We start from the raw sequence: 23,584 nt of genomic DNA on the forward strand, positions 1-23,584 counted from the left end.
GGTGGGGGGGTAAATTGGGGGGGGCAATTGGGGTGTGGGAGGGTATTTAGAGGGGCTGGGGAGGATTTGGGGGGGAGAGAAGGGGGCTGGGGGGGTATTTGGGGGGGGTTGGGGGGCCGGGGGGGGCAGTTGGGGGGACATTGAGGGTAGGGAGGGGGCATTTGGGTGCTGGGGGGGGGTGGGGAGGGGGCACCTGGGGGCAGGGGGGGCACTGGGGGATATTGGGGGGTTCACTGGGATGTACTGGGAGGTACTGGGGAGGGTCACTGGGGGATACTGGGATGTACTGGGAGTTACTGGGAGTTACTGGGAGGCGCTGGGCGTGACAGGGCCATGCCCCAGTTGTCAAAGGGGATACTGGGAGTTACTGGGATGTACTGGGAGTTACTGGGGGTTACTGTAGGATCCTGGGGGTTACTGGGGGGGGTCACTGGGGGATACTGGGATGTACTGGGAGGCACTGGGAGGCACTGGGAGTGACGGGGCCTTGCCCCAGGTGTCAAAGGGATACTGGGTGTCACTGGGAGGCACTGGGATGTACTGGGTGCTACTGGGAGTTACTGGGGGGGGTCACTGGGGGATACTGGGATATACTGGGATGTACTGGGAGTTACTGGGAGGCACTGGGAGTGACGGAGCCATGTCCCAGGTGTCAAAGGGGATACTGGGTGTCACTGGGAGGCACTGGGATGTACTGGGAGTTACTGGGGGGGGGTCACTGGGGGATACTGGGATGTACTGGGATGTACTGGGATGTACTGGGAGGCACTGGGATGTACTGGGAGTTACTGGGAGGCACTGGGCGTGACAGAGCCTTGCCCCAGGTGTCAAAGGGGATACTGGGAGTTACTGGGATGTACTGGGAGTTACTGGGGGGGGCCACTGGGGGATACTGGGAAGTACTGGGATGTACTGGGAGTTACTGGGAGGCACTGGAGTGACGGAGCCATGCCCCAGGTGTCAAAGGGGATACTGGGAGGCACTGGGAGGCACTGGGAGTTACTGGGATGTACTGGGAGTTATTGGGGGGGGCCACTGGGGGATACTGGGATGTACTGGGAGGCACTGGGATGTACTGGGAGTGATGGGCCCATGCCCCAGGTGTCGAAGGGGATACTGGGAGTTACTGGGATGTACTGGGAGTTACTGGGGGGGGTCACTGGGGGATACTGGGATATACTGGGATGTACTGGGAGTTACTGGGAGGCACTGGGAGTGACAGAGCCATGCCCCAGGTGTCGAAGGGGATACTGGGTGTCACTAGGAGGCACTGGGATGTACTGGGATGTACTGGGAGTTACTGGGGGGGGTCACTGGGGGATACTGGGAGTTACTGGGAGTTACTGGGAGGCACTGGGAGTGACGGAGCCATGCCCCAGGTGTCGAAGGGGATACTGGGAGTTACTGGGATGTACTGGGAGTTACTGGGGGGGGGTCACTGGGGGATACTGGGAGTTACTGGGAGTTACTGGGAGGCACTGGGAGTGACGGAGCCATGCCCCAGGTGTCGAAGGGGATACTGGGAGTTACTGGGATGTACTGGGAGATACTGGGGGGTTACTGTAGGATCCTGGGGGTTACTGGGGGGGTCACTGGGAGGCACTGGGATGCACTGGGATGTACTGGGATGTACTGGGAGGCACCGGGATGTACTGGGGGTTACTGGGGTGGTCACTGGGAGGCACTGGGATGTACTGGGATGTACTGGGAGTTACTGGGGGGGGCCACTGGGGGATACTGGGAAGTACTGGGATGTACTGGGAGTTACTGGGAGGCACTGGGAGTGACGGAGCCATGCCCCAGGTGTCAAAGGGGATACTGGGTGTCACTGGGAGGCACTGGGATGTACTGGGGGTTACTGGGGGGGGTCACTGGGGGTCACTGGGGGATACTGGGATGTACTGGGAGTTACTGGGGGGGGCCACTGGGGGATACTGGGATGTACTGGGAGGCACTGGGATGTACTGGGAGTGACGGGCCCATGCCCCAGGTGTCAAAGGGGATACTGGGAGTTACTGGGATGTACTGGGAGTTACTGGGGGGGCTCACTGGGGGATACTGGGATATACTGGGATGTACTGGGAGTTACTGGGAGGCACTGGGAGTGACAGAGCCTTGCCCCAGGTGTCAAAGGGGATACTGGGTGTCACTGGGAGGCACTGGGATGTACTGGGATGTACTGGGGGTTACTGGGGGGGTCACTGGGGGATACTGGGATGTACTGGGATGTACTGGGAGGCACTGGGAGTGACGGAGCCATGCCCCAGGTGTCAAAGGGGATACTGGGTGTCACTGGGAGGCACTGGATGTACTGGGATGTACTGGGAGTTACTGGGGGGGGCCACTGGGGGATACTGGGATATACTGGGATGTACTGGGAGTTACTGGGAGGCACTGGGAGTGACGGGGCCTTGCCCCGGGTGTCAAAGGGGATACTGGGTGTCACTGGGAGGCACTGGGATGTACTGGGATGTACTGGGAGTTACTGGGGGGGGTCACTGGGGGATACTGGGATGTACTGGGATGTACTGGGAGTTACTGGGAGGCACTGGGAGTGACGGGGCCGTGCAGGTGTCGAAGGCGGCGGCGGAGCTGCTGTCGTACTGCGACGCCCACGCGTGCGAGGACCCCCTCATCACCCCCGTGCCCACCTCCGAGAACCCCTTCCGCGAGAAGAAGTTCTTCTGCGCCCTGCTCTGAGCCCCACACTTGGGGGGCGGACCCATAGCGGGGGGCGCGACCCACATATGGGGGGCCCGGACCCATAGCGGGGGGTCCTGACCCCATATTTGGGGGTCCTGACCCACACTTGGGGGGCTCTGACCCGTAATTGGGGGTCCTGACCCCATATTTTGAGGTCCTGACCCACACTTGGGGGGCCCTGACCCACACTTGGGGGGTGACATACACTTGGGGGTCCTGACCTACACTTGGGGGGCAGCCCCATAGCGGGGGGCGCGACCCACATATGGGGGGGCCTGGACCCACATATGGGGGTCCTGACCCCATATTTGGGGGTCCTGACCCACATCTGGGGGTCCCCACCCCACACTTGGGGGGCTCTGACCCACACTTGGGGGTCCTGACCCATATTTTGAGGTCCTGACCCACACTTGGGGGCTCTGACCCATAATTGGGGGTCCCTGATCCACACTTGGGGGTCCCGACCCACATCTGGGGGTCCTGACCCACACTTGGGGGGCCCTGACCCACACTTGGGGGTCCCGACCCACACATGGGGGGCTCTGACCCACATTTGGGGGTCCTGACCCACACTTGGGGGGCGAATCAGACCTGGGGGGTGACCCACACTTGGGGGGCTGCCCCACACTTGGGGGGCAGCCCCATAGCGGAGGGCGCGACCCACATATGGGGGCTCTGACCCATAATTGGGGGTCCCTGATCCACACTTGGGGGTCCCGACCCACATATGGGGGGCCTGGACCCACATCTGGGGGTCCTGACCCACACTTGGGGGGCCCTGACCCACACTTGGGGGGCTCTGACCCACATATGGGGGGCCCGGACCCACATCTGGGGGTCCTGACCCCATATTTTGGGGTCCTGACCCACACCTGGGGGGCCCTGACCCACACTTGGGGGCCCTGACCCACATCTGTGGGTCCTCACCCCACACTTGGGGGGCTCTGACCCACACTTGGGGGGTCCTGACCGACATCTGGGGGTCCTGACCCACACTTGGGGGGCTGAACCACACTTGGGGGGTGAATCAGACCTGGGAGGTGACCCACACTTGGGGGGCAGCCCCATAGCGGGGGTCCCGACCCCATATTTTGGGGGCCTGACCCACACTTGGGGGGCTTTGACCCATAATTGGGGGTCCTGACCCACACTTGGGGGTCCCCACCCCACACTTAGGGGGCCCAGACCCACACTTGGGGGGCCCTGACCCATATTTGGGAGGTCCCTGACCCATAATTGGGGGTCCCGACCCACACTTGGGGGTCCTGACCCACACTTGGGGGGCCCTGACCCATATTTGGGAGGTCCCTGACCCATAATTGGGGGTCCCGACCCACACTTGGGGGTCCTGACCCACATCTGGGGGTCCTGACCCACACTTGGGGGTCCCCACCCCATATTTTGGGGTCCTGACCCACACTTGGTACCACCCCACACTTGGGGGTCCTGACCTATACTTAGGGGTCCTGACCCACACTTGGGGGCCTGCCCCACATTTTGGGATCCCCCCCCCATATTTTGGGGTCCCCTCCCCACACTTAAAGGTCCCGCCCCACACTTGGGGGTCCCTGCCCCACATTTTGGGATCCCTCCCCATATTTTGTGATCCCCTCCCCACACTTAGGGGTCCTGCCCCACACTTGGGGGTCCCGCCCCACACTTGGGGGTCCCCACCCCACATTTTGGGATCCCCACCCCACACTTGGGGGTCGCGCCCCACCGAGCCGTGCCCCCTCCCCCCCCCCAATGTTATGGGGGTGTTATGGGGGGGGGGCAGGGCTATGGGGCAGGCTATGGGGCGCCCCCCCCCAGCCCCATAGCGGCACAAATAAAGGGTCTGGCACCGAGCGGCCTCCGTGTGGGTCTGGGGGGGCCCCGATGTTCCCCCCCACCCCCCCCCTTTCGGCCCCATAGCGCCCCACGGAGCCCCCCCCCCCCGGCCCCATAAGTCTGGGACCCCCCCCCGGGACCCCCATATGGCAACTGGGGGGGGGTGGGGGGGGCTATGGGGCGATGTGGGGCGCTATGGGGGGAGATGTGGGGCGCGATGGGGGGGGATTTGGGGGGGTTGGGGGGCGCTATGGGGTGATGTGGGGGGCAATGGGGGGTTTGGGGTGCTATGGGGCGCTATGGGGCAGAGGGAGGTTTATGGGGGGTGGGGGCGGCCCTGGCAGCTCTGTGGGGTCCCCACGGCCCCAGCCCCGCTGGGGGGGTCCCTATGGGGTCCCCATGGCCCCAAACCCTTTATGGGGTCTCTGTGGGGTCCCCCTCACCCCCAGACCCTTTATAGAGTCCCCTATGGCCCCCAAACCCTTTTTGGGGGTCTTTGTGGGGTCCCCCATGACCCCAGACCCTTTATGGGGTCACCCTATGGGGTCCCCCTTGCCCCCAGACCCTTTAAAGGGTCCCCCTATGGGGTCTGTGGTGACCCCAGCCCCTTTATGGGGTCTTTGTGGGGTCCCCCTTGCCCCCAGACCCTTTAAAGGGTCCCCCTATGGGGTCTGTGGTGACCCCAGCCCCTTTATGGGGTCTTTGTGGGGTCCCCCTTGCCCCCAGACCCTTTATAGGGTCCCCCTATGGGGTCTGCCACAGCCCCAGCCCCTTTATGGGGTCTCTGAGGGGCCCCCCTTACCCCCAGACCCTTTATGGGGTCTTTGCGAGGGCCCCCTCACCCCCAGCCCCTTTATGGGGTCTCTGTGGGGTCCCTCATAACCCCAGCCCCCTTATAGGGCCTCCCTATGGGGTCCTCCATGACCCCAGACCCTTTATGGGGTCTCTGTGGGGTCCCCCATGGCCCCAAACCCTTAATAGGGTCCCCCTATGGGGTCCCCCACGACCCCAGACCCTTTATGGGGTCTCTGTGGGGACCCCTTACCCCCAGACCCTCCATAGGGTCACACTTTGGGGCCTGCTGTGTCCCCAGCCCCCTTATAGGGTCCCCCTATGGGGTCCCCCATGACCCCAGACCCTTTATAGGGTCCCCCTATGGGGTCCCCCTGCCCACAGCTCCTCTGTGGGCTCCCCCACGCCCCCAAACCCTTTATAGGGTCCCCTATGGGGTCCCCCACGCCCCCAGACCCTTTCTGGGGTCCCCAGGGCCCCGGAGCCTTTTTGGGGCCAGGAGAAATCCCCCAAAACGCCCCCAATTCCCCCCTGCCCTTACCCAAGATGGCGGCGCCCACGCCGGCTTCGCCCGGCCCCGCCATGGTGCCCCGCGCGCGCACGCGCGCTGCGCCGCCCGCCCCAAGATGGCGCCCCCCGCCCAAAATGGCGGCGCCCGCTTCCAAAATGGCGGCGGCGGCATCCTCCGCGGCGCCCGCCCGCCCCCGCAACGGCGCCTGCCCGCTTCCAAGATGGCGCCGGCCGCCCTCCCGCCATGTCAGCGCGCGGCAGCGCCAAGATGGCGGCGCCTCTCCCCCCCCCCCCCCCCCACACTTCCTGGTTACCTCTCGTGGTTGCCATGGTGATGGGAATCGGTTCAGGCTTCAGGGCCCGGTGCAGGCCCCAAACCCCAAAACAAGGCCCCGGTACCGGCCCTAAATCACGGTGCAGACCCCAAACAGTGACAAAAGGCCCTAAAACCGGCCCTAAACATTGATGTGAGGCCCCACTACTGGCCCTAAACCATGGTGCAGACCCCGAAGAGTGACAAAAGGCCCTAAAACTGGCCCTAAACACCAACATGAGGCCCTGGTACCAGCCCTAAACCATGGTGCAGGCCCCAAAACACTGACATGAAGCCCCACTACCAGCCCTAAATCAAGCTGCAGACCCCAAACACTGACACAAAGCCCTAGAACCGGCCCTAAACACCAACACCAGGCCCCAGTACTGGCCATAAACCATGGTGCAGGCCCCAAACCCCAACACGAGGCCCTAAACCCAACCCCAAACCCTGACACAAGGCCCTGGTAGTGGCCCCAAATCATGATGCAGACCCCAAAACCCCAAGAGGAGGCCCTGGTACTGGCCCCAAACCCCAACATGAGGCCCTGGTACCAGCCCTAAACCATGCTGCAGGCCCCAAAACCCCACCACAAAGCCCTGGAACCTGCCCTAAATCACGCTATATCCCCCAAAACGAGGCCCTAAAACCACCCCAAAACCCCGAGGCCCTGGTACCGTCCCCAAATCATGATGCAGACCCCAAACACCAATACAAGGCCCTGGAACTGGCCCTAAACCATGGCACAGGCCCCAAACCCCAACACAAGGCCCTAAAACCAACCCAAAACCCCACAACGAAGCCCTGGAACCAGCCCTAAATCACGATATATCCCCCAAAACGAGGCCCTAAAACCAACCCCAAAACCCCGAGGCCCTGGTACTGGCCCTAAATCACGGTGCAGGCCCCAAAACCCAAACACTAGGCCCCAAAACCCCACCACGAAGCCCTGGAACCCGCCCTAAATCACACTATAGCCCCCAAAACGAGGCCCTAAAACCACCCCAAAACCCAAAGGCCCTGGTACTGGCCCCAAATCATGATACAGACCCCCAAAAATTACACAAAGCCCTGGAACCAGCCCTAAACCATGGCGTAGGCCCCAAAACCCAACACGAGGCCCTAAAACCAACCCCAAACCCCACAACGAAGCCCTGGAACCAGCCCTAAATCACGATATATCCCCCAAAACGAGGCCCTAAAACCAACCCCAAAACCCTGAGGCCCTGGTATTGGCCCCAAACCCCACCACAAGGCCCCAAAACCCCACCACAAAGCCCCGGAACCCGCCCTAAACCACGCTATATCCCCCCAAAACGAGGCCCTAAAACCAACCCAAAACCCCACAACGAAGCCCTGGAACCAGCCCTAAATCACGATATAGCCCCCAAAATGAGGCCCTAAAACCAACCCCAAAACCCTGAGGCCCTGGTACTGGCCCCAAATCATGATGCAGACCCCAAAAATGACACAAAGCCCTGGAACCAGCCCTAAACCATGGTGCAGGCCCCAAACCCCAACATGAGGCCCTAAAACCAACCCAAAACCCCACAACGAAGCCCTGGAACCAGCCCTAAATCACAATATAGCCCCCAAAACGAGGCCCTAAAACCACCCCAAAACCCTGAGGCCCTGGTATTGGCCCCAAACCCCACCACAAGGCCCCAAAACCCCACCACAAAGCCCTGGAACCCGCCCTAAACCACGCTATATCCCCCCAAAACGAGGCCCTAAAACCACCCCAAAACCCCCCAAAATCCCCAAAAAACCCCGGTCCCGTCCCCGTCCCCAGAGACAAGAGAGGCGAGGCGGGGGCTGAAGTCAAGCGAAACGGTTTCTTTATTCTAAAAACGGCCGCAGCCGCCTACACTGCTGGGGGGGGGGGACAGGGACGGGGACATTTGGGGGGGGGGACACGGCGGCGACGCCACCCGTACAGCCCGAGCGGCCCCACAGCACCCCCAAAACCCCGGGGAATGACACCAAAACGGGCACCGCGCCCGGGGGAGGGGGGGTTATTTATATTTTTTTATTTTTTTTGCGTGTTTTTAACAAAAAAATGGGACTCGGGGGGGGTCAAGACGCCTACAAGGGGGGGGTTACGGGCTGAGAGACGCGACGGGGGGCGGTTTATCCCCAGAAAAAAAAAAAAGATGGATTATTGTTTAATTAATCTTTTATGTGTTTTTTTTTTTTTTTAATATTTTTTTATTATTTAAAAAGGACTCCGAAAGCTCCAAAAATGGCTTCTCGCTGCGCCAGCCCCCGGCCCGTGAGGGGGGAGAAAAAAAACAAAAAAAAATAAAAAAAAATGAAAAAGAAAAAAAATAATTAAAAACAAAAAGGAAACGGCCGATTTGGGAGGAAAATTAAAAAAAATAAAACAACACAAAAGTGTTTGAATTTCAAACAGGGAAAGGGCTGAGGGGTTGTGGGGGGGGAGATAAAATTAAAAGGGGTAAAAAGCCCCAAAATGGCCCAAAACGCACAGCCCCCCCCCCCCCCACGTTGCCTGATGTTGGGGGACGTCCCCGAGTGTTGCCTCCGGCTGAGAAAAATACAAAAAAAGAGGAAAAATAAACCAAAAATAAACCAGACAACTGAGGAAAAGAAACGGTCCCAATTCCAGGAGATTTTCAGGGCAATTTAATAGCGAGGGGGGTGGGGGGGAGGGGGGGGAAAACGACCCCAAATCCCCCACCCCAAAAAGGGAGCAGAAACCTCCCCAAAACCCCCTGCCCCCCCCCCCCCACCCCCTCCACCCGAGAACAACCGAGCTGCGAGGAAAAAAAACAACTAAAAACAAACAAAAAAGAACAAAAACAAAAAAAAAAAACGCTGCGAAAGGGAAGGAATTAGAGCCAACAGCGAATTTCTGCCCCAAAAAATCCGCCCCCGGCCCCCCTCCCTCAAGGCCCCCACGCAGGGGGTGGGCGAGGGAGGAAGGGGGGGGGGGGGGCCGCGCGCCGTCCCGATTACAAATACCTAACCAGCTTTGAAATGTTTTATAGAATAAGACAATATTCTTTTTCAACAAACTTTAAAAAAAATTTACATTGTTTTTTTTTTTTTTTGTCCTTTTTTTCTCTCTTTTTTTTTTTTTTTTTTTTTTTACTCCTTTTTTGTCTTTTTTTTCATCTTCTTCTTCTTCTTCTTCCCCCCTCCCCGGCACCTCCCTCCCCTCCCCGCCTCCCCCAACAAAAAACCTCTCCGCCCCAACCCCCCAGCCCTGTTTTTTTTTGTATTTTTTTTTTAGTATTTTTGTGTTTTTTTTTTTTTAATTTTTTTTTCCCGTCGGTTGTGTTTTGGGGAGTGGCGGGGGCCTTCACCGGTAGCCCTGGTAGCCGTAGTAGTTCCTGTAGTATCGGTCTCTGTCCTGGTAGTAGTTCTGCCACTGAGGAGAAAAAAGGGGGGGAAATTAGTTGGGGGGGGGACAAAAATTAAAAAAAAAGGGGAAAAAATGGGTCGTAGGGGGGAAAAAAGGGAAAATATGAGGGGAAAGTGGGTGTGGAGGGGGTGGAGGATGGAGAGTTAGGGGGGAAATGGGTTCTGTGGGGGGTAAACGTGATAAAAAGGGGGGAGGAATGATTACAGGGGGGCTAAAAATGAAAAAAAGAGAGAAAAAGGTCATGGGGGTAGAAACCTGAAAAAAGTGAGGAAAAAGTGGTTATGGAGGGTCTAAAAAACGGAAAATAAGGGAGGATAAAAGGATCTGTGGGGGGTAAAAATGAAAAAAAGGTGAGGAGAAATCATTATGGGGGGCTAAAAAATGAAAAAGGGTAAAAATGATGATGGGGAAGCTAAAAAACAGGGGTAAAAGGGTTATGGGGGTAGAAAACTGAAAAAAGTGAGGAAAAAATGGTTATGGAGAGGCTAAAAAACGGAAAGTAAGAGGGGGAGAGGTTCTGTGGGGGCTAAAAATGAAAAAAGGGGGGAAAATGGTTACAGGGGAGTTAAAAAAATGAAAAAAGAGGAAAATGGTTGTAGTGGAGGCTTAAAAAATGAAAAATGGGGGAAAATGGTTACAACAGGGAGAAAAAAATGGCAGAAAGGGGAGAAAAAAGTGAAAGAAGGGGGAAAAATGGATACGTGGGGGCTTAAAATGAATAAAAGGGGGTAAATAATGAAAAACGGAGAGAGAAATGGTTATAGTGGGGGCTAAAAAATTAAAAAAGGGGGGAAAAATGGTTTTGTGGGGGGCTAAAAATGTAGAAAATGAGGGAAAAATGGTTATAAGGGGGTAAAGAGTGGAAAAAAAGAGGGGAAAATGGTTCTGGGAGAGGCTAAAAATGGCAAAAGAAGGGGAAAATGGTTCAGGGGGGGCTAAAAATGGCAGGAGAGGGGGGAAATGGTTTGGGGGGGTTAAAATAAAATGGGAAAGGGGCCGTGGGCGCCCCTCACCTCCCGGTTGTACTGCCGGTAGTAGTCCCGGTATCTGTTGTACTCGTAGTCGCGGCCGTAGAACCTGTCGTAGTCCCCTCGGTAGCGGTCGTAGAAGTTGCGGTAACCCTGGAAAAATCACCACAGAAAAGCCCCAAAAAGCCTCAAAATGGGGTTGGGGAGGGGAAAAAAGGAGGTGGCGGAGGGTTTGAGGCGAGCTCTCACCCCTCGGTTTCCAGGCTGCCCCCAGTACTGCTGCTGCCCGTAGACGCGATTGTCGTAGCCCCGGCGCTGGCCGCCCACTGCGTGAGGGGAAATTAAGGGTTTGGGGTCACAGGGGAGCCCCAAAAAGGACCTAAAAGAAGGTGAGGGGGTGAGGATGAGGTTGGGGGGGGTCTCACCGTAGCCCTGGCCGCGGTTGCGGTTCTGGCGGTTGCGCTTGTTGCGGTTGTTGCGGCGGTTGGCGCGTTTCTCGGAGGGGGGCAGCAGCTTCCTGGCCTCCTCCTTGTACTTGGTGACCAGGGGCTGCGCCTCCTCCTTGGGCAGCTCGCCGTACAGCACCTCGTCCAGGTAGTCGTTCTTCTCCGGCAGCGAGTAGTTGGCTGCGGGGGGAGAAAATGAGGTGAAAAAGGGGGGAAAAACGGAGGGAAAATGGCGGGGGAGTTGTGGGGAAAACGTGGCGGGGGGGGGAGGGGAAAAAGGCGGGAAATGTGAGGTGGGAAAGGTGGGGGATATGAGGGGAAAAGAGGTGAAAATGTGATGGGAAAATGAGGTGAAAACATGGGGGGTTGAGGGGAAAAAGGTGGGGAATGTGAGGGGAAAATGTGACAGGGGAATTGAGGGAAAAAGGCTGGGGAATTTAGGTGAAAAATGGGGGAAAAGAGGTGAGAACATGACAGGGGATTGAGGGGAAAAAGGTGGGAAATGTGAGGTGAAAAAGGTGGGGGAAATGAGGGAAAAAATGGGGGAAAAGAGGTGAAAACATGATGGGGGATTGAGGTGAAAACATGGCAGGGGCTTGAGGGGAAAAAGGCTGGGGAATGACGGAAAAAATGGGGGAAAAGAGGTGAGAACATGATGGGGGGTTGAGGGGAAAAAGGCGGGGAATGTGAGGTGAAAACATGACAGGGGAATTGAGGTGAAAAAGGCGGGGGAATTGAGGGTAAAAATGGGGGAAAAGAGGTGAAAACATGACGGGAAAATGAGGTGAAAACATGGCGGGGGCTTGAGGGGAAAAAGGCGGGGGAAATGAGGTGAAAACATGACAGGGGAATTGACACAACAACACAGGGGTAATGAGGGAAAAACGAGCAGGGGGAAATTACGAAAAAAACAGGAAGTGAGGGGAAAAAGGCGGGGGAAAATGAGGTGAAAAACGACAGGGGGAAACGAGGGAATTGAGGGGAATTGAGGTGAAAACACAGAGGGGGGATTGACAGGAAAACGAGGGAAAAAGGCAGGGAATGTGAGGTGAAAAAGGCTCATAATTTTCCATGAGGTGACAACGAGTGGAGGAATTGAGGGAAAAACGTGGGGGTAATGAGGGAAAAATGGGCAGGGGGAAATGAGGAAAAAAAATGGGAAGTGAGGAAAAAAGCAGGGGAAATGAGGTGGAAAAACGACAGGGGAATTGAGGGAAAAACTGACAAGGGGAAAAGAGGGAAAAACACAGGGGAATTGAGGTGAAAACGGCAGGGAAACGAAGGAAAAATGATGAGGGAAATGAAGTGAAAACACGGCGGGGAAATGAGAGGAAAAAAAAACAAGGAAATGAGGTGAAATGGGGGGAACACAGAGGAAAAAGGGCAGGGGAAATGAGGTAAAAACAGCAGGGAAAACGAGGAAAAAGGTGGGGAAATGAGGTAAAAATGAGGTGGACGAACACACCTTTCATCTCCAGCATGACGGAGTCGGGGACGTCCTCGCCCTCGGCCTCCTTGCGCAGCTCCAGCCTCTTCTTCCAGTCATCCTCGGTGGGCACCACCACCACCACCTTGCGGCAGAAGCCCTTGAAGGCCAGCAGCTTCCGCCGCTGCCCCGAGTTGTAGACGTTGCACTGCAGGGAAGAGGAGGAGGAGGAGGAGGTGAGCCTTCATCCCTCTGCCTCCTCATCCTCCCCCCGTGTCCCTGTGGTCCTGACCTGGTCGAGGATGAAGTTCCTCTTGGCCCTGGGAGCGATCTGAACCAGCTTGCTAAGGCACTGAGCAGCTTGCTGGATTAACAGGTCCCTGCTCTTGGCGTCCAGCTCCTCCTCCTCGGGGCCCCTCGTCTGCCAGAGGGAATAAACGATCAATAATTATTGATAGTGATCAATAAAAGGGTTTAAAAGGGGCTGGAGGGGGGTGTTTTTGGGGTGCCCACCCGCAGCTGGTGCAGGACCAGCTCGGTCCCCAGGATGTTGTAGCGTTTGTCCCGGTGCTCCTCGCTGTGCTTCTGAGCCCACTGGGTCTTCCCCGAGCCCGGCAGCCCCACCATCAGCAGCACCTGGGGGGGAAAAGGGGGGGAAATTGAGGAAATGGGGGAAAAAATGAGGAAATAGGGGGAAAGTTGAGGAAATGAAGGTGTGTTTGTGGAAAAAAAATCAAGGGAATGGGGATGGGAGGGAAAAAAATTGAGGAAATGAGTGGGAAGGGAAAAATAATCAAGGAAATGGGGGGGGGAGGGGAAAAAAAGGGGAGAAAAATTGAGGAAATGAGGATGGGAAGCCCAAAAGAGGAAAGAAAATGGAGAAGATGAGGGAAAAGATCAATGAAACAAGGTGTAGAGGGGCCCAATAGTGGAAAAAAAATGAGGAAACGAGGATGGGGAACCCAGAAGGGGAAAGAAAATGGAAGGGAAGAGATGAGGGGGGAAAAAAGAATAATAAAAAAAAATCAATGAAAAGAGATGGGGGGGGCAATAGTAAAAAAAATAAATGAGGAAATGAGAATGGGGAACTCAGAAAGAGGAAGAAAAACAATGAAAATGAGAATGGGGAACCCAAAAGGGGAAAGAAAATGGAAGAAATGAGGGAAAAAAAAATTAATGAAAGAAAGATGAGGGAGGAAAAAAGGGGGGGAAAAAATGAGGAAATGAGAATGGAGGACCAAAAAGGGGAAATAAAATGGAGGAAATGAGAGAAAAAAAATCAAATGAGGTGGAGGGAGCAATAGCGAAAGAAATTGAGGAAATGAGGATTGGGAACCCAAGAATAGAGGAAAAAAAATCAATGAAATGAGAATGGGGAACCCAAAAAGGGAAAGAAAATGGAAGAAACGAAGGAAAAAAATCAACAAAACGAGGGCAGGAGACCCAAAACACCCCCTCCAGCCCCCTGAAGGCGGCGTCCCCCCCCCACCTCGCACTCCTCCGTGGTTTTGGGGGGCAGCGGGGTGCGGACGCGGTCCTCGGGGGGCACGGCGTGGATGAAGACGAAGCCGAGGGGGCCGGGGCAGAGGGGCTCGTCCCGCTGCCCGAAATTGAGCTCGACGGCGCAGCCCTTGCACAGCACGTGAGGGAGCAGGGCCCGGCCCCCCAATTCCTCCTTGGGCACCCCGAAAGCCGGCCCCAGCGCCTCGCCGTTCTTGGAGAAGGACAGCTCCACCACCTCGTCGCCCTCGAAGTCCTGAAAAGAGAGGAAAAATGGGTAGTTTGCTGGATTTTGGGGGTTTTCGGACCTGAATTTGGGGTGTTTTTTCCAGCATGTGGGAAGGGAAAGAGGCTGAGGGAAAGGGGCTAAATGGTGAGGGAAGGAGCAAAAAGGAAAGGTTGTGGGGTGAAAAGTGGTGACAAGAGAACAAACCCCAAAATGTCCCATGTTTGGGATAAAATGAGGCAAAACAGAGGGTTTGGGGCAAAAATTGAGGTTTTTGGGAAAAAAAATGGGGTTTTCAGCATGTGGTAAGGGTGATCAGCTGAGGCAAAGTGGCTAAGCAATGAGGAAAGGAGCAAAAAGGGGAGGTTGTGGGGGTGAAAAGTGGTGACAAGAGAACAAACCCCAAAATGTCCCATGTTTGGGATAAAATGAGGCAAAACAGAGGGTTTGGGGCAAAAATTGAGGTTTTCAGGAAAAAAATTGGGGTTTTCAGCATGTGGTAAGGGAGAGCGGCTGAGGGAAAGGGGATAAATGGTGAGGGAAGGAGCAAAAAGGTTATGAGGGTGAAAAGTGGTGACAAGAGAACAAACCCCAAAATGTCCCATGTTTGGGATAAAATGGGGCAAAACTGAGGGTTTTTGTGGCAAAAATTGGAGTATTGGGGGAAAAATTGGGGTTTTCAGCATGTGGTAAGGGAGAGCAGCTGAGGGAAAGTGGCTAAATGGTGAGGGAAGGAGCAAAAAGGGGAGGTTGTGGGGTGAAAAGTGGTGACAAGAGAACAAACTCCAAAAGCGTCTCATGTTTGGGATAAAATGGGGCAAAATGGAGGGGTTTTGTGGCAAAAATTGGGCTTTTTAGCATGTGCAAAGGGGATGGAGCTGAGGGAAAGTGACCAAAGGGTGAGGAAAAGAGCCAAAAGGAGAAGCTGAGGGGGTCCATAGCGGTGGCAATGGGGCCAAACCCCAGAAATGTCCCATATTTGCGACAAAATAAGGCAAAACTGCGTGTTTTTGGGCAAAAAGCAGGAGTTTTCTCAATTTCCGCACCGCGTAGCAGCCGATGACGTCGCTCTCGCTGAAGGGCTGCCCGAAGGCCTCGAAGCGCCCGCTCGTCACCTTCAGCCCCCGGCTGTCGTAGCCGTAGGAGAGCTCATCCTCCCCTGCAAGGGAAAGCATAAAATGGGGTGAAAAATGCCAAAAATGGGGCACACAGTACCAAACTGGGTGAAAATCCACAGAAATTGGATGAACGGCGTAAAAAATGGGGTAGAAATCCCACAAAAATGGAGCAAATGGTCCCCAAAGGGGGCAAAAATACCCCAGATGGGGCAAACAGTCCCCAAAATGGGGTAAAAATGCCCCCAAATGAGTCAAACAGTCCCCAAATGGGGCAAAAATCCACAAAAATGGGATAAACAACCCCCAAAATGGGACAACCGGACCTAAAAAGGGGGCAAAAATACCCTAAAAAAGGGCCAAATGACCCCCAAATGGGATAAACAGTCCCAAAATGGGGCAAAAATCCACAAAAATGGGATAAATGGCCCCAAAAATGCAGTAAAAGTCCCACAAAATGGGGAAAGAGGGGAAATAAAAGGGGGGGGGACAAAATCCTCAACCCCCCCCAACAAAACCCAGGCAAAACTCCCCTAAAACCACACCAAAGCCCACAAAACCCCCCCCAAAACCCCCCCAAACCCCCCCAAAATGCCCCGAATCCACACCAACCTCTCCCCAAAACCCACAAACTCCCCAAAACCACAGAAACTCCCCCAAAATGAAGGGGGGGGGGCTTACCCAGCTGCGAGTGGGAGAAGTCGACGGACCAGCCGACGCGGAAGAGCGGCACCTCGGAGCTGCCCTCCTTCACCGGGAGGTGCTGCGTCACCTGCAAAAAATGGGGCAAAACGCTGCCTTTTTGGGCAAAAACGGAGCTTCTGCACAAAAAGCAGGGTTTCTGCACGTGGGAAGGGGATGGAACGGGGGGGAAAGTGGCCAAAAGGTGAGGAAAGGAGCCAAAAGGGGAAGGTTGTGGGGGTGCAAAGTTGTGACAAGAGAACAAACGCTAAAATTTTCCCATGTTTGGGATAAAATGGGGCAAAATAGAGGGTTTTTGGGCAAAAATTGGGGTTTTCAGCATGTGGTAAGGGAGAGCAGCTGAGGCAAAGTGGCTAAACAGTGAGGAAAGGAGCAAAAAGGGGAGGTTGTGGGAGTGAAAAACAGTGACAAGAGAACAAACCCCCAAAGTGTCCCGTGTTTGGGATAAAATGAGGCAAAACGAAGGGATTTTGGGCAAAAATTGGGGTTTTCAGCATGTGGAAAGGGGCTGGAGCTGAGGAAAAGTGGTCAAAAGATGAGGAAAGGAGCCAAAATGGGAGGCTACGGGGGTCCAAAGCCATAAACCCAGAGGGCCAAGCCCCTAAAGTGCCCCAGACGTGGACCAAAGCAGCCCCAAAATGCCCGGAATTTGCCCCAAAAGGCCTCACCTTGGCCTCGAAGCAGACCCTGCCCTTGGTGACGCCGTGCGTGCTCCTCGCCCCGGCCCAGAGGGCCGGGAACTTCTCGAAGAAGAGCGGCTGCCCCCCGTAGCGATCCTTCGTGGCGCGGAAATGCAGGTCCGAGGTGTCTGCGGGGCGAGAAACGGGGCGAAAAATCAGCAAAACAGGAAAATTGTCAACAGCGGAGAGCCTGCAGCGCTCCCCGGCCGCGTTTTCGAGGGTTTTTCCCCCGAAAAATCGCCCTGCTGCTCCTTGAAACATCACATTGGAGAAATTCTGGGGGGATTTTGGAGTTATCCGTGAGGAAGAATGACAAATTTGGTCATTTTATAACCTTTTCCACAACCTTTTAGGAAATAAAAGGTTTGCAACCTCTTTTTTAGTAAGGTTTGCAACCTCTTTTTTAATAAATAAAAGGTTGGTCAAAGATTAGAGATTTTTTGAAGCGTGTTAGCAAGGAAAACAATGTGGATTTGGAGCTTTTATTAATTAAAACCCCCAAAGAAGAGCAAAAAGAAGCAAATTAGAAATTAAAAACCCCCCAAAAAGAGCAAAAAGAACCAAATTATAAGTTAAAACCCCCAAAAAGAGCCAAAGGAAGCAAGTTACAAATTAAAACCCCCCAAAAGAGCAAAAAGATGCAAATTGTAAATTAAAAACCCCCCATAAAGAGCAAAAAGAAGCAAATTATAAGTTAAAACCCCTCAAACAGAGCCAAAGCAAGCAAATTATAAATTAAAAACCTCCAAAGAGAGCAAAAAGAAGCAAGTTGTAAATTAAAACCCCCCATAAAGAGCAGAAAGAAGCAAATTGTAAATTAAAAACCCCCAAAAATAGCAAAAAGAAGCAAATTTTAAGTTAAGAACCCCTCAAAAAGAACGAAAAGAAGCAAAAATGAGCCGTGTGCGTCCAGCTTCCACCTCAATTAGCACTGTGGCTTGTTAATTAGACCAGGTTTGATAAGAAAAAGCCAGTTTTTCCCCCCAAAAATGTGCCTTTTTATCACATTTTTAGATAAATCTCCACGTACAGGTGTCCAGAATGACGGCGCTCTCATCGTCCTCCCCTTCTCTCGGCTCCTCCTCCGGTGGCGGCGGCGACTTGGAGCTGAGCGAAAAAGGCGGGTTTTTAGCCCAAAAAAAAAAAAAAAAAGGGCCGGGGATTTTGGGGGAAAAAGGGCAGGATTTGGGGGCACGCACCGGCTGTTGTAGGCTTCCTCGCGGAACTCGTAGTAAGCCCGCCCGTGCTCGTCCTTCTCGTCCCGCTGCCGTTTGACGCCGCGCCGCTCCCCGTCCGAGCCCGCCGGCTTCGCCTTGTCCTCCTCGTCCCCTGCCGGCACAAAAAAAACACCTTTACGGCCCCAAAATCCGGCCCTGTTTGGGAAATTTGGTCCGGAGGGCGCCGAGCCGCGGGGTTTTGCTCCCCCTGTGGGGTTAATGGGGGTGAGGGGGAATTAAGGGGTGCCCCGTGAAGGTTTGGGGGTTGGATCCCTCCAATTTCGCAGCCAAATCTTGATATAAAATCAAAAAAAGGCACTAAAAAGTCTTAAAAAAGGGTTAAAGAAGCCTTCAAGCCCCTTAAAAATGAAAAAATAACAATTCCAACTCAATTGTCATCAAAAAAATGGAAAAAATCCCAGGTCCGATTAATTAAGCAGCACCACAAAGTTTTGGGATTCAGCTCCCTTCGTTTTCATAGCCAAATCCCCATAGAAAATAGCAGAAAAGCACCAAAAAAGTCTTAAAAAAGGGTTAAAAAACCCTTAAAACCCCTTAAAAATTAAAAATTAACAAATGTCATCTGTGTTTTCATCCAAAAAAAGGGAAAAATCCCAGGTCCAGTTAATTAAACAACAGCACAAAGTTTTGGGGTTCAGCTCCCTTCGTTTTCATAGCCAAATCCCAATGCAAAACCAGATAAAAAGCACTAAAAAGTCTTAAAAGTGGCTTAAAGAAGCCTTAAAACCCCTTAAAAATTAAAAATTAACAAGTATCATCTCTGTTTTCATTAAAAAAAGGGAAAAATCCCAGGTCCAATTAACTAAACAGCACCACAAAGTTTTGTAATTGAGATCCCTTCATTTTCGTAGCCAAATCCCCATATAAAATCAGAAAAAGGCACTAAAAAGTCTTAAAAATGGCTTAAAGAAGCCTTAAAACCCCTTAAAAAATAAAAAATAATAAAATTCTATCTCCATTGTCATCAAAATAAGGGAAAAATCCCAGGTCCAATTAATTAAACGCCACCACGAAGGTTTGTAATTGAGATCCCTTCATTTTTGTAGCCAAATCCTGATGTAAAACCAGAAAAAAATCTCTAAAAAGTCTTATAAATGGCTTAAAGCCACCTTAAAACACCTTAAAAATGAACAAATTCACAAATATCATCTCTATTTTCATCAAAATAAGAGAAAAATCCCCGGTCCCATTAATTAAACAACAGCACAAAGTTTTGGGATTCAGCTCCCTTCACTCTCATAGCCAAATCCCAAAATAAACCCAAAAAAAGGCACTAAAAAATCTTAAAAGAAGTCTTGGAAAAGCCTTAAAACCCCTTAAAATTTAAAAATTAACAAATATCATCTCTATTTTCATCAAAAAAGGGGAAAAATCCTGGCACCTGCTCGTTAATTCCTAACGAGGAAAGCGAAAGCCCCAGGAACCCGCCGGGCTCCTGCACAAAACCCCAAACCCATCACTAAACCCAATTCTCCCCGATTTAAACCTCATTTTCACCCAAAATCTGCTTTTTGTTTTGAGCTCAAAACCCAGAAAAAGGCAACTTTGGGCCCGGAGCCCGCCAGCGCCCTGAATTGAGCCAAGTTTGGGGTTTTTTGGGTCCACAAACGTCATAAAAAGCGGCCGGAACGGCGCGGCGCCCTCCTTCCTCCAGGGGCTGGTTAATTAAGGCTTCGTTAGGCGCTAATTACCCGCTCCTTGGGGCACCTTTGGGGTTTTTTTTTAGGGTCCCATGGTCAAAGGGAGCCCCGGGGGGCTTCAGGAAGATGATTTCGCCCCAAAATTGGGGGTTTTGTGGGAGTTTTGGGGGGGTTTAAGTGGTTTGGGGGTGTTTTGGGTGGGTTTAAGTCGGTTTTGGGGTGTTTTGGGTGGGTTTAAGTGGTTTTGGGTGGGTTTAGGAGGGGTTTTGGGGACCCCAAAGCACCGAGAGCCCCGAATTTGGGGGGTGAGAGGACCCCCAAGTGAGGGGGGGGCACAGGGAACCCCCAAAACACGCTCAGGGACCCCAAAAACACCCCAAGAGCCCCCAAAACGCCCCCAAATCCCCTAAAAGTTTGGGGAGCAGCAGATCGGGGCCCCTAAAACACCCCAGGACCCCCAAAACAGCCTGATGGGCCCCAAAAATACCCGGGGGACCCCAAAAACTTTATGGGACAGCACCTTGGGACCCCCAAAGCACCCCAAGGACCCCAAAAAGCACCCTGGGGACCCCCCAAACTTTAGGAGAAGCAAATTGGGATCCCCCAAAACACCCCGGGGACCCCCAAAACACCCCAATGACCCCTAAACTTTAAGGGCCAGCAGCTCAGGACCCCCCTAAAGCACCCTGAGGACCCCCAAAACCCCCCGGGGACCCCCAAACTTCAAGGGCCAGCAGTTCAGGGACCCCCAAACTTTAGGGAAAGCAGACTGGGATCCCCCAAAATACCCTGAGGACCCCCAAAACACCCCGGGAACCCCCAAACTTTAAAGGCCAGCAGCTTGGGACCCCCAAAGCACTCCAAGGACCCCCCAAAACACCCCGAGGATCCCCCAAAGTACCCCAGAGACCCCCAAACTTTAGAGAGAACAAATTGGGATCCCCCAAAACACCCTAGGGACCCCCAAATTTTAGGGGGCTGCAACTCGGGGACCCCCCAAAGCACCCCCAAAACACCCCAGGAACCCCCAAACTTTAAGGGCCAGCATCTTGGGATCCCCAAATCACCCCAAGGCACCCCCAAAGCACCCTGAGGACCCCCCAGACTTTAAGGGCCAGCAGCTCAGGACCCCCAAAACACCCCAAAGACCCCCTAAAACACCCCGAGGATCCCCCAAAACATCGCGGGGACCCCCAAACTTTAAGGGCCATCAGATTGGGGACCCCCAAAGCACCCCAAGGACCCCCCAAAACACCCTGGGGACCCTCAAAGCACCCCAAGGACCCCCCGAAACACCCCAAGGACCCCCCAAACCTTAAAGGCCAGCACCTTGGGACCCCCAAAACCCCCCAAAGCACCCCTAAAACCTCCCCAAAACCACCCCGGAGCCCCCCCAAAACCCCTCGGGGGGGGGGGGCAAATCTCACCGGCCTGCGCGGCCTCCTCCTCCTTGGCCTCCGCGGCTGCGGCCTCGTCCCCGCTGGGAGCCTCCTCGGGCGGCCGCTCGGCGCCGTTGACGCCGCTGCCCTCGGGGCCTTGGGGCTGCGGCTCCTCGGCCCCCGCCGCCGCCGGCTCCTGGGGCTGCTGCTGCTGCTGGGGGGGCTCCTCCGGGGGGGCCGCGGCTGCTGCTGCTGCTTCTTCCTCCGCCTCCTCCTCCTCCTCCTCCTCCTCCTCCGGGGGGCCGGCCGGGGCCGCCTCCGCCTCACCGGCAGCCTCGGCGGCTTCCTCGTCGGCCAGCAGCGCCTCCTCGTCCTCCTCCTCCTCCTCCTCTTCGTCTTCTTCCTCCTCCTCCTCCTCCTCTTCCTCCTCGGGGCCTCCTCCGGGCCGTTGCGAGGCCGGGCCCGCCGGCGGCCCCGCTTCCCCTCCGCCGGTCCCCGCGGCTGCTGCTGCTGCTGCTGCTCCTCCACCTCCTCCTCCTCCTCCTCCTCCTCCCGTTCCTCCTCCTCCTCCTCCTCCTCCGCCGCTCTCCTCGGGCCCCGCCGCCAACATCTCGGCGTCCAGGGCCTCCTGCAGCCGCTGCGCCAGCTCCACCTTCAGGCCGCGCGAGTCCAGGCCGCGCCGGCCCAGCTCGGCCCGCAGCTCGGTCACCTTCAGCCGCTTCACGTCCATAGCGGCGGCGGCGGGAAAAAGGGGAGGAAAAAAAAAAAAGAAAAAAAAAACAAAAAACGGGGAAAAGGGAACGGGAGAAGGGAGGGGAAACGGGGAAGGGGGAGGGGGAAAGGGGGGGGGGGGGGAGGCTGTGAGGTGATGGAGGAGGAGGGGGGGGGGGGTGAGGCCTGAGGCGGCGGAGGCCGAGCGGCGGGAGGAGGAAGAGGAGGAGGAGGAGGAAGGCGGAGGGAGATGAGGAAGAGGAAGGGGAAGGGGAGGGGGGGGCGGCGCCTTCACGCGAAGCACCCGGGGGGGGGGGGGGGGAGCGGAGCGGAGCGGCCCCGGGCCCGGCCCTCGCCGCCGCCGCCGCCGCCTCCTCCTCGCCGCCGCCGCCGCCTCCCGCGCGCGCACCGCGCATGCGCCGCGCGCCCCCCCCGCGCCTGCGCGCCCCCCTGCGCATGCGCGCCGCGCCCGCTCTACCCCCGCAACGCTGCGCACCCCCCGGGTGATTTTGCCATTGGGCGAGCGGCGCCCTATGGCAGGCCGCGGAGGGCGCTGTTCTGCCTAGCGACGCGGAAAGGCGCTCGCCTATTGGTCCGCCCGCGCCGCGCTCGCGGCTCGTTTTATTTTCCCATTGGGCGCGGCGCGCCCTATGGAAAAATGGAAGGGCGTCCGTTCTGCCTAGCGACGCGGGAAGGCGCTTTCCTGATTGGGCGGCGCCTCCTCGCTCGCTTCCCGCCGTCGCGCACCCGCCGCCATTTTGTGACGGGGCCTGAGGCGGCCGCGGAGGGGCCCGAGGGCGGCGGGGCCGCGGCCGGGGCAGGGCCCGGGCCCGGTTCGGGGCTCCCGAGGCCGGAGCCGTCCCCGGCGGAGCCGGGGGAGCGGCGAATCGCCCGGCGGAGGCCGCAGCGGGAGCCCCGGGGGCCGGCACGCAGGCAGCCGCCGTGCTGCGCAGCAGCGCCTCACGAAAATGGTGGCGGCCCTGACGGGGGCTCCGCCGGCCTTAAGGGGGGTGAAAAGGGGAACGGGGGCAAGGGAAGCGCTCAGCGAGGCGGTAGCGAGCAGGTAGGACGCTTCACAGCATAAATTACTTCATATAATCGTTAAAGCGACAAAATTTATGGATTATTTGTGGTTTACGCAGGTTCGCAGCTGGTTTTGTCACCAGCAGCTCCTCGGCAGGCCCGGGGCTCGGCAGGGAGACGCGAGAAAAGTTCTCTGATAGGAAAAGGACCCGGATCTGAGCCGCAGGTGGGCACCTGGAAGGAAACGGCTCCCACAGCACAGCGAGCCGCTATAAACCCACACCACGATGACAATAATAAGGTTTATTCTGTATAAATAAGAATTACACCGTGGCAGAGCAGACGTGGCTGAGGAAAGAGTTTTTGGCTGAGAAAGGAGGTTTTTGGACACAGGCCGCTCTGCTTTATTCCCCCCTGACACCACACAGCTTTTAGGCTGCGTTTTCTTTCAGATGTTTTAAAATCACAGTAAAAACAAACGCTTTTGGCTTCCTTTTTTAAAAAATTATTTCAAGTCCCAAGAGGAACAAACACTTTTAGGTTCATTTCTTTAGGTGTTTGGAGTCCCAAAAGGAACAAACGAGCCCCGGCAGCACTTCAGGCCGCTCATCCAGCTGCTGCCCTCCTTCCTTGGGGTAGAAATTCATTTTTTAACCATTTTTGTTATTCCTGTGGCTCATCTGACAGCGCCTACACGCTTGGCACAGGCTTAGCAGTGGTTTTTAGTGCCTTTCTCCTACATTTTCCCGAAAAATCAGGGAAATTCGGGCAAAACAAGCACAAACTATCCCCGTTTATCATTTATTACTTAAAAAAATAAAGGAATTTAATTCCCTGACCCCGCACGGGGACACAATGAGGGATTCCCCCTCGCCCCCCCCCCCAGCTCCGCGGCTCCCTCACGAAATGGCCGCTTTGAACGCGTCACGTGATGCCGCGCGGCCTCCCGATTGGCCGCGAGCAGGGGGCGGCGCCGCCCGATTGGCTGAGGGGT

The 23,584-nt window shown here is 55.4% G+C and overlaps 2 protein-coding genes across 3 annotated transcripts; one reads left to right on the top strand and one right to left on the bottom strand.

The window, feature by feature from the left end:
• Nucleotides 1-2,523: 2,523 nt before the first annotated feature.
• LOC309891225 (guanine nucleotide-binding protein G(I)/G(S)/G(O) subunit gamma-3-like) lies at nt 2,524-3,072 on the top strand (the record flags this gene model as incomplete). The annotated part of the gene is made up of 1 exon (XM_082785601.1): nt 2,524-3,072. One exon carries the CDS (start codon nt 2,524-2,526, stop codon nt 2,698-2,700), a length of 177 nt encoding a protein of 58 aa, XP_082641727.1. The 3' UTR covers nt 2,701-3,072.
• A 6,278-nt stretch (nt 3,073-9,350) lies between these two features.
• Nucleotides 9,351-21,684, bottom strand: HNRNPUL2 (heterogeneous nuclear ribonucleoprotein U like 2). Of its 2 annotated transcripts, XM_082785600.1 has the most exons (14): nt 20,905-21,679; nt 17,799-17,928; nt 17,630-17,706; nt 16,588-16,727; nt 15,899-15,989; nt 15,149-15,261; nt 13,866-14,132; nt 12,890-13,012; nt 12,669-12,797; nt 12,416-12,584; nt 10,930-11,130; nt 10,754-10,830; nt 10,550-10,657; nt 9,351-9,542 (listed from the first exon to the last, which is right to left on the bottom strand). In XM_082785600.1, the coding sequence occupies exons 1-14, from the start codon at nt 21,584-21,586 to the stop codon at nt 9,474-9,476; spliced, it is 2,376 nt and encodes a 791-aa protein (XP_082641726.1). In that variant the 5' UTR covers nt 21,587-21,679; the 3' UTR covers nt 9,351-9,473. The 2 variants fall into 2 exon arrangements, with proteins under 2 accessions (XP_082641726.1, XP_082641725.1); XM_082785599.1 differs by having other exon boundaries at nt 10,754-11,130; nt 20,905-21,684.
• Between the last annotated feature and the right edge of the window lie 1,900 nt (nt 21,685-23,584).

The sequence above is a fragment of the Aythya marila genome (assembly GCF_965140915.1).
Source record: "Aythya marila genome assembly, contig: HAP1_HAP1_SCAFFOLD_67, whole genome shotgun sequence".
NCBI lineage: Eukaryota > Metazoa > Chordata > Aves > Anseriformes > Anatidae > Aythya > Aythya marila.

What these genes read in the sequence shown, in the direction of transcription:
- HNRNPUL2 (XM_082785599.1), bottom strand. Translation starts at nt 21,586, where the DNA reads ATGGACGTGAAGCGGCTGAAGGTGACCGAGCTGCGGGCCGAGCTGGGC. An exon ending in AAACCACGGAGGAGTGCGAG is followed by an intron (nt 13,013 to 13,865) that starts GTGGGGGGGGGA and finishes TTTCCCCCCCAG; the next exon opens with GTGCTGCTGATGGTGGGGCT. An exon ending in GGAACTTCATCCTCGACCAG is followed by an intron (nt 12,585 to 12,668) that starts GTCAGGACCACA and finishes TCTTCCCTGCAG; the next exon opens with TGCAACGTCTACAACTCGGG.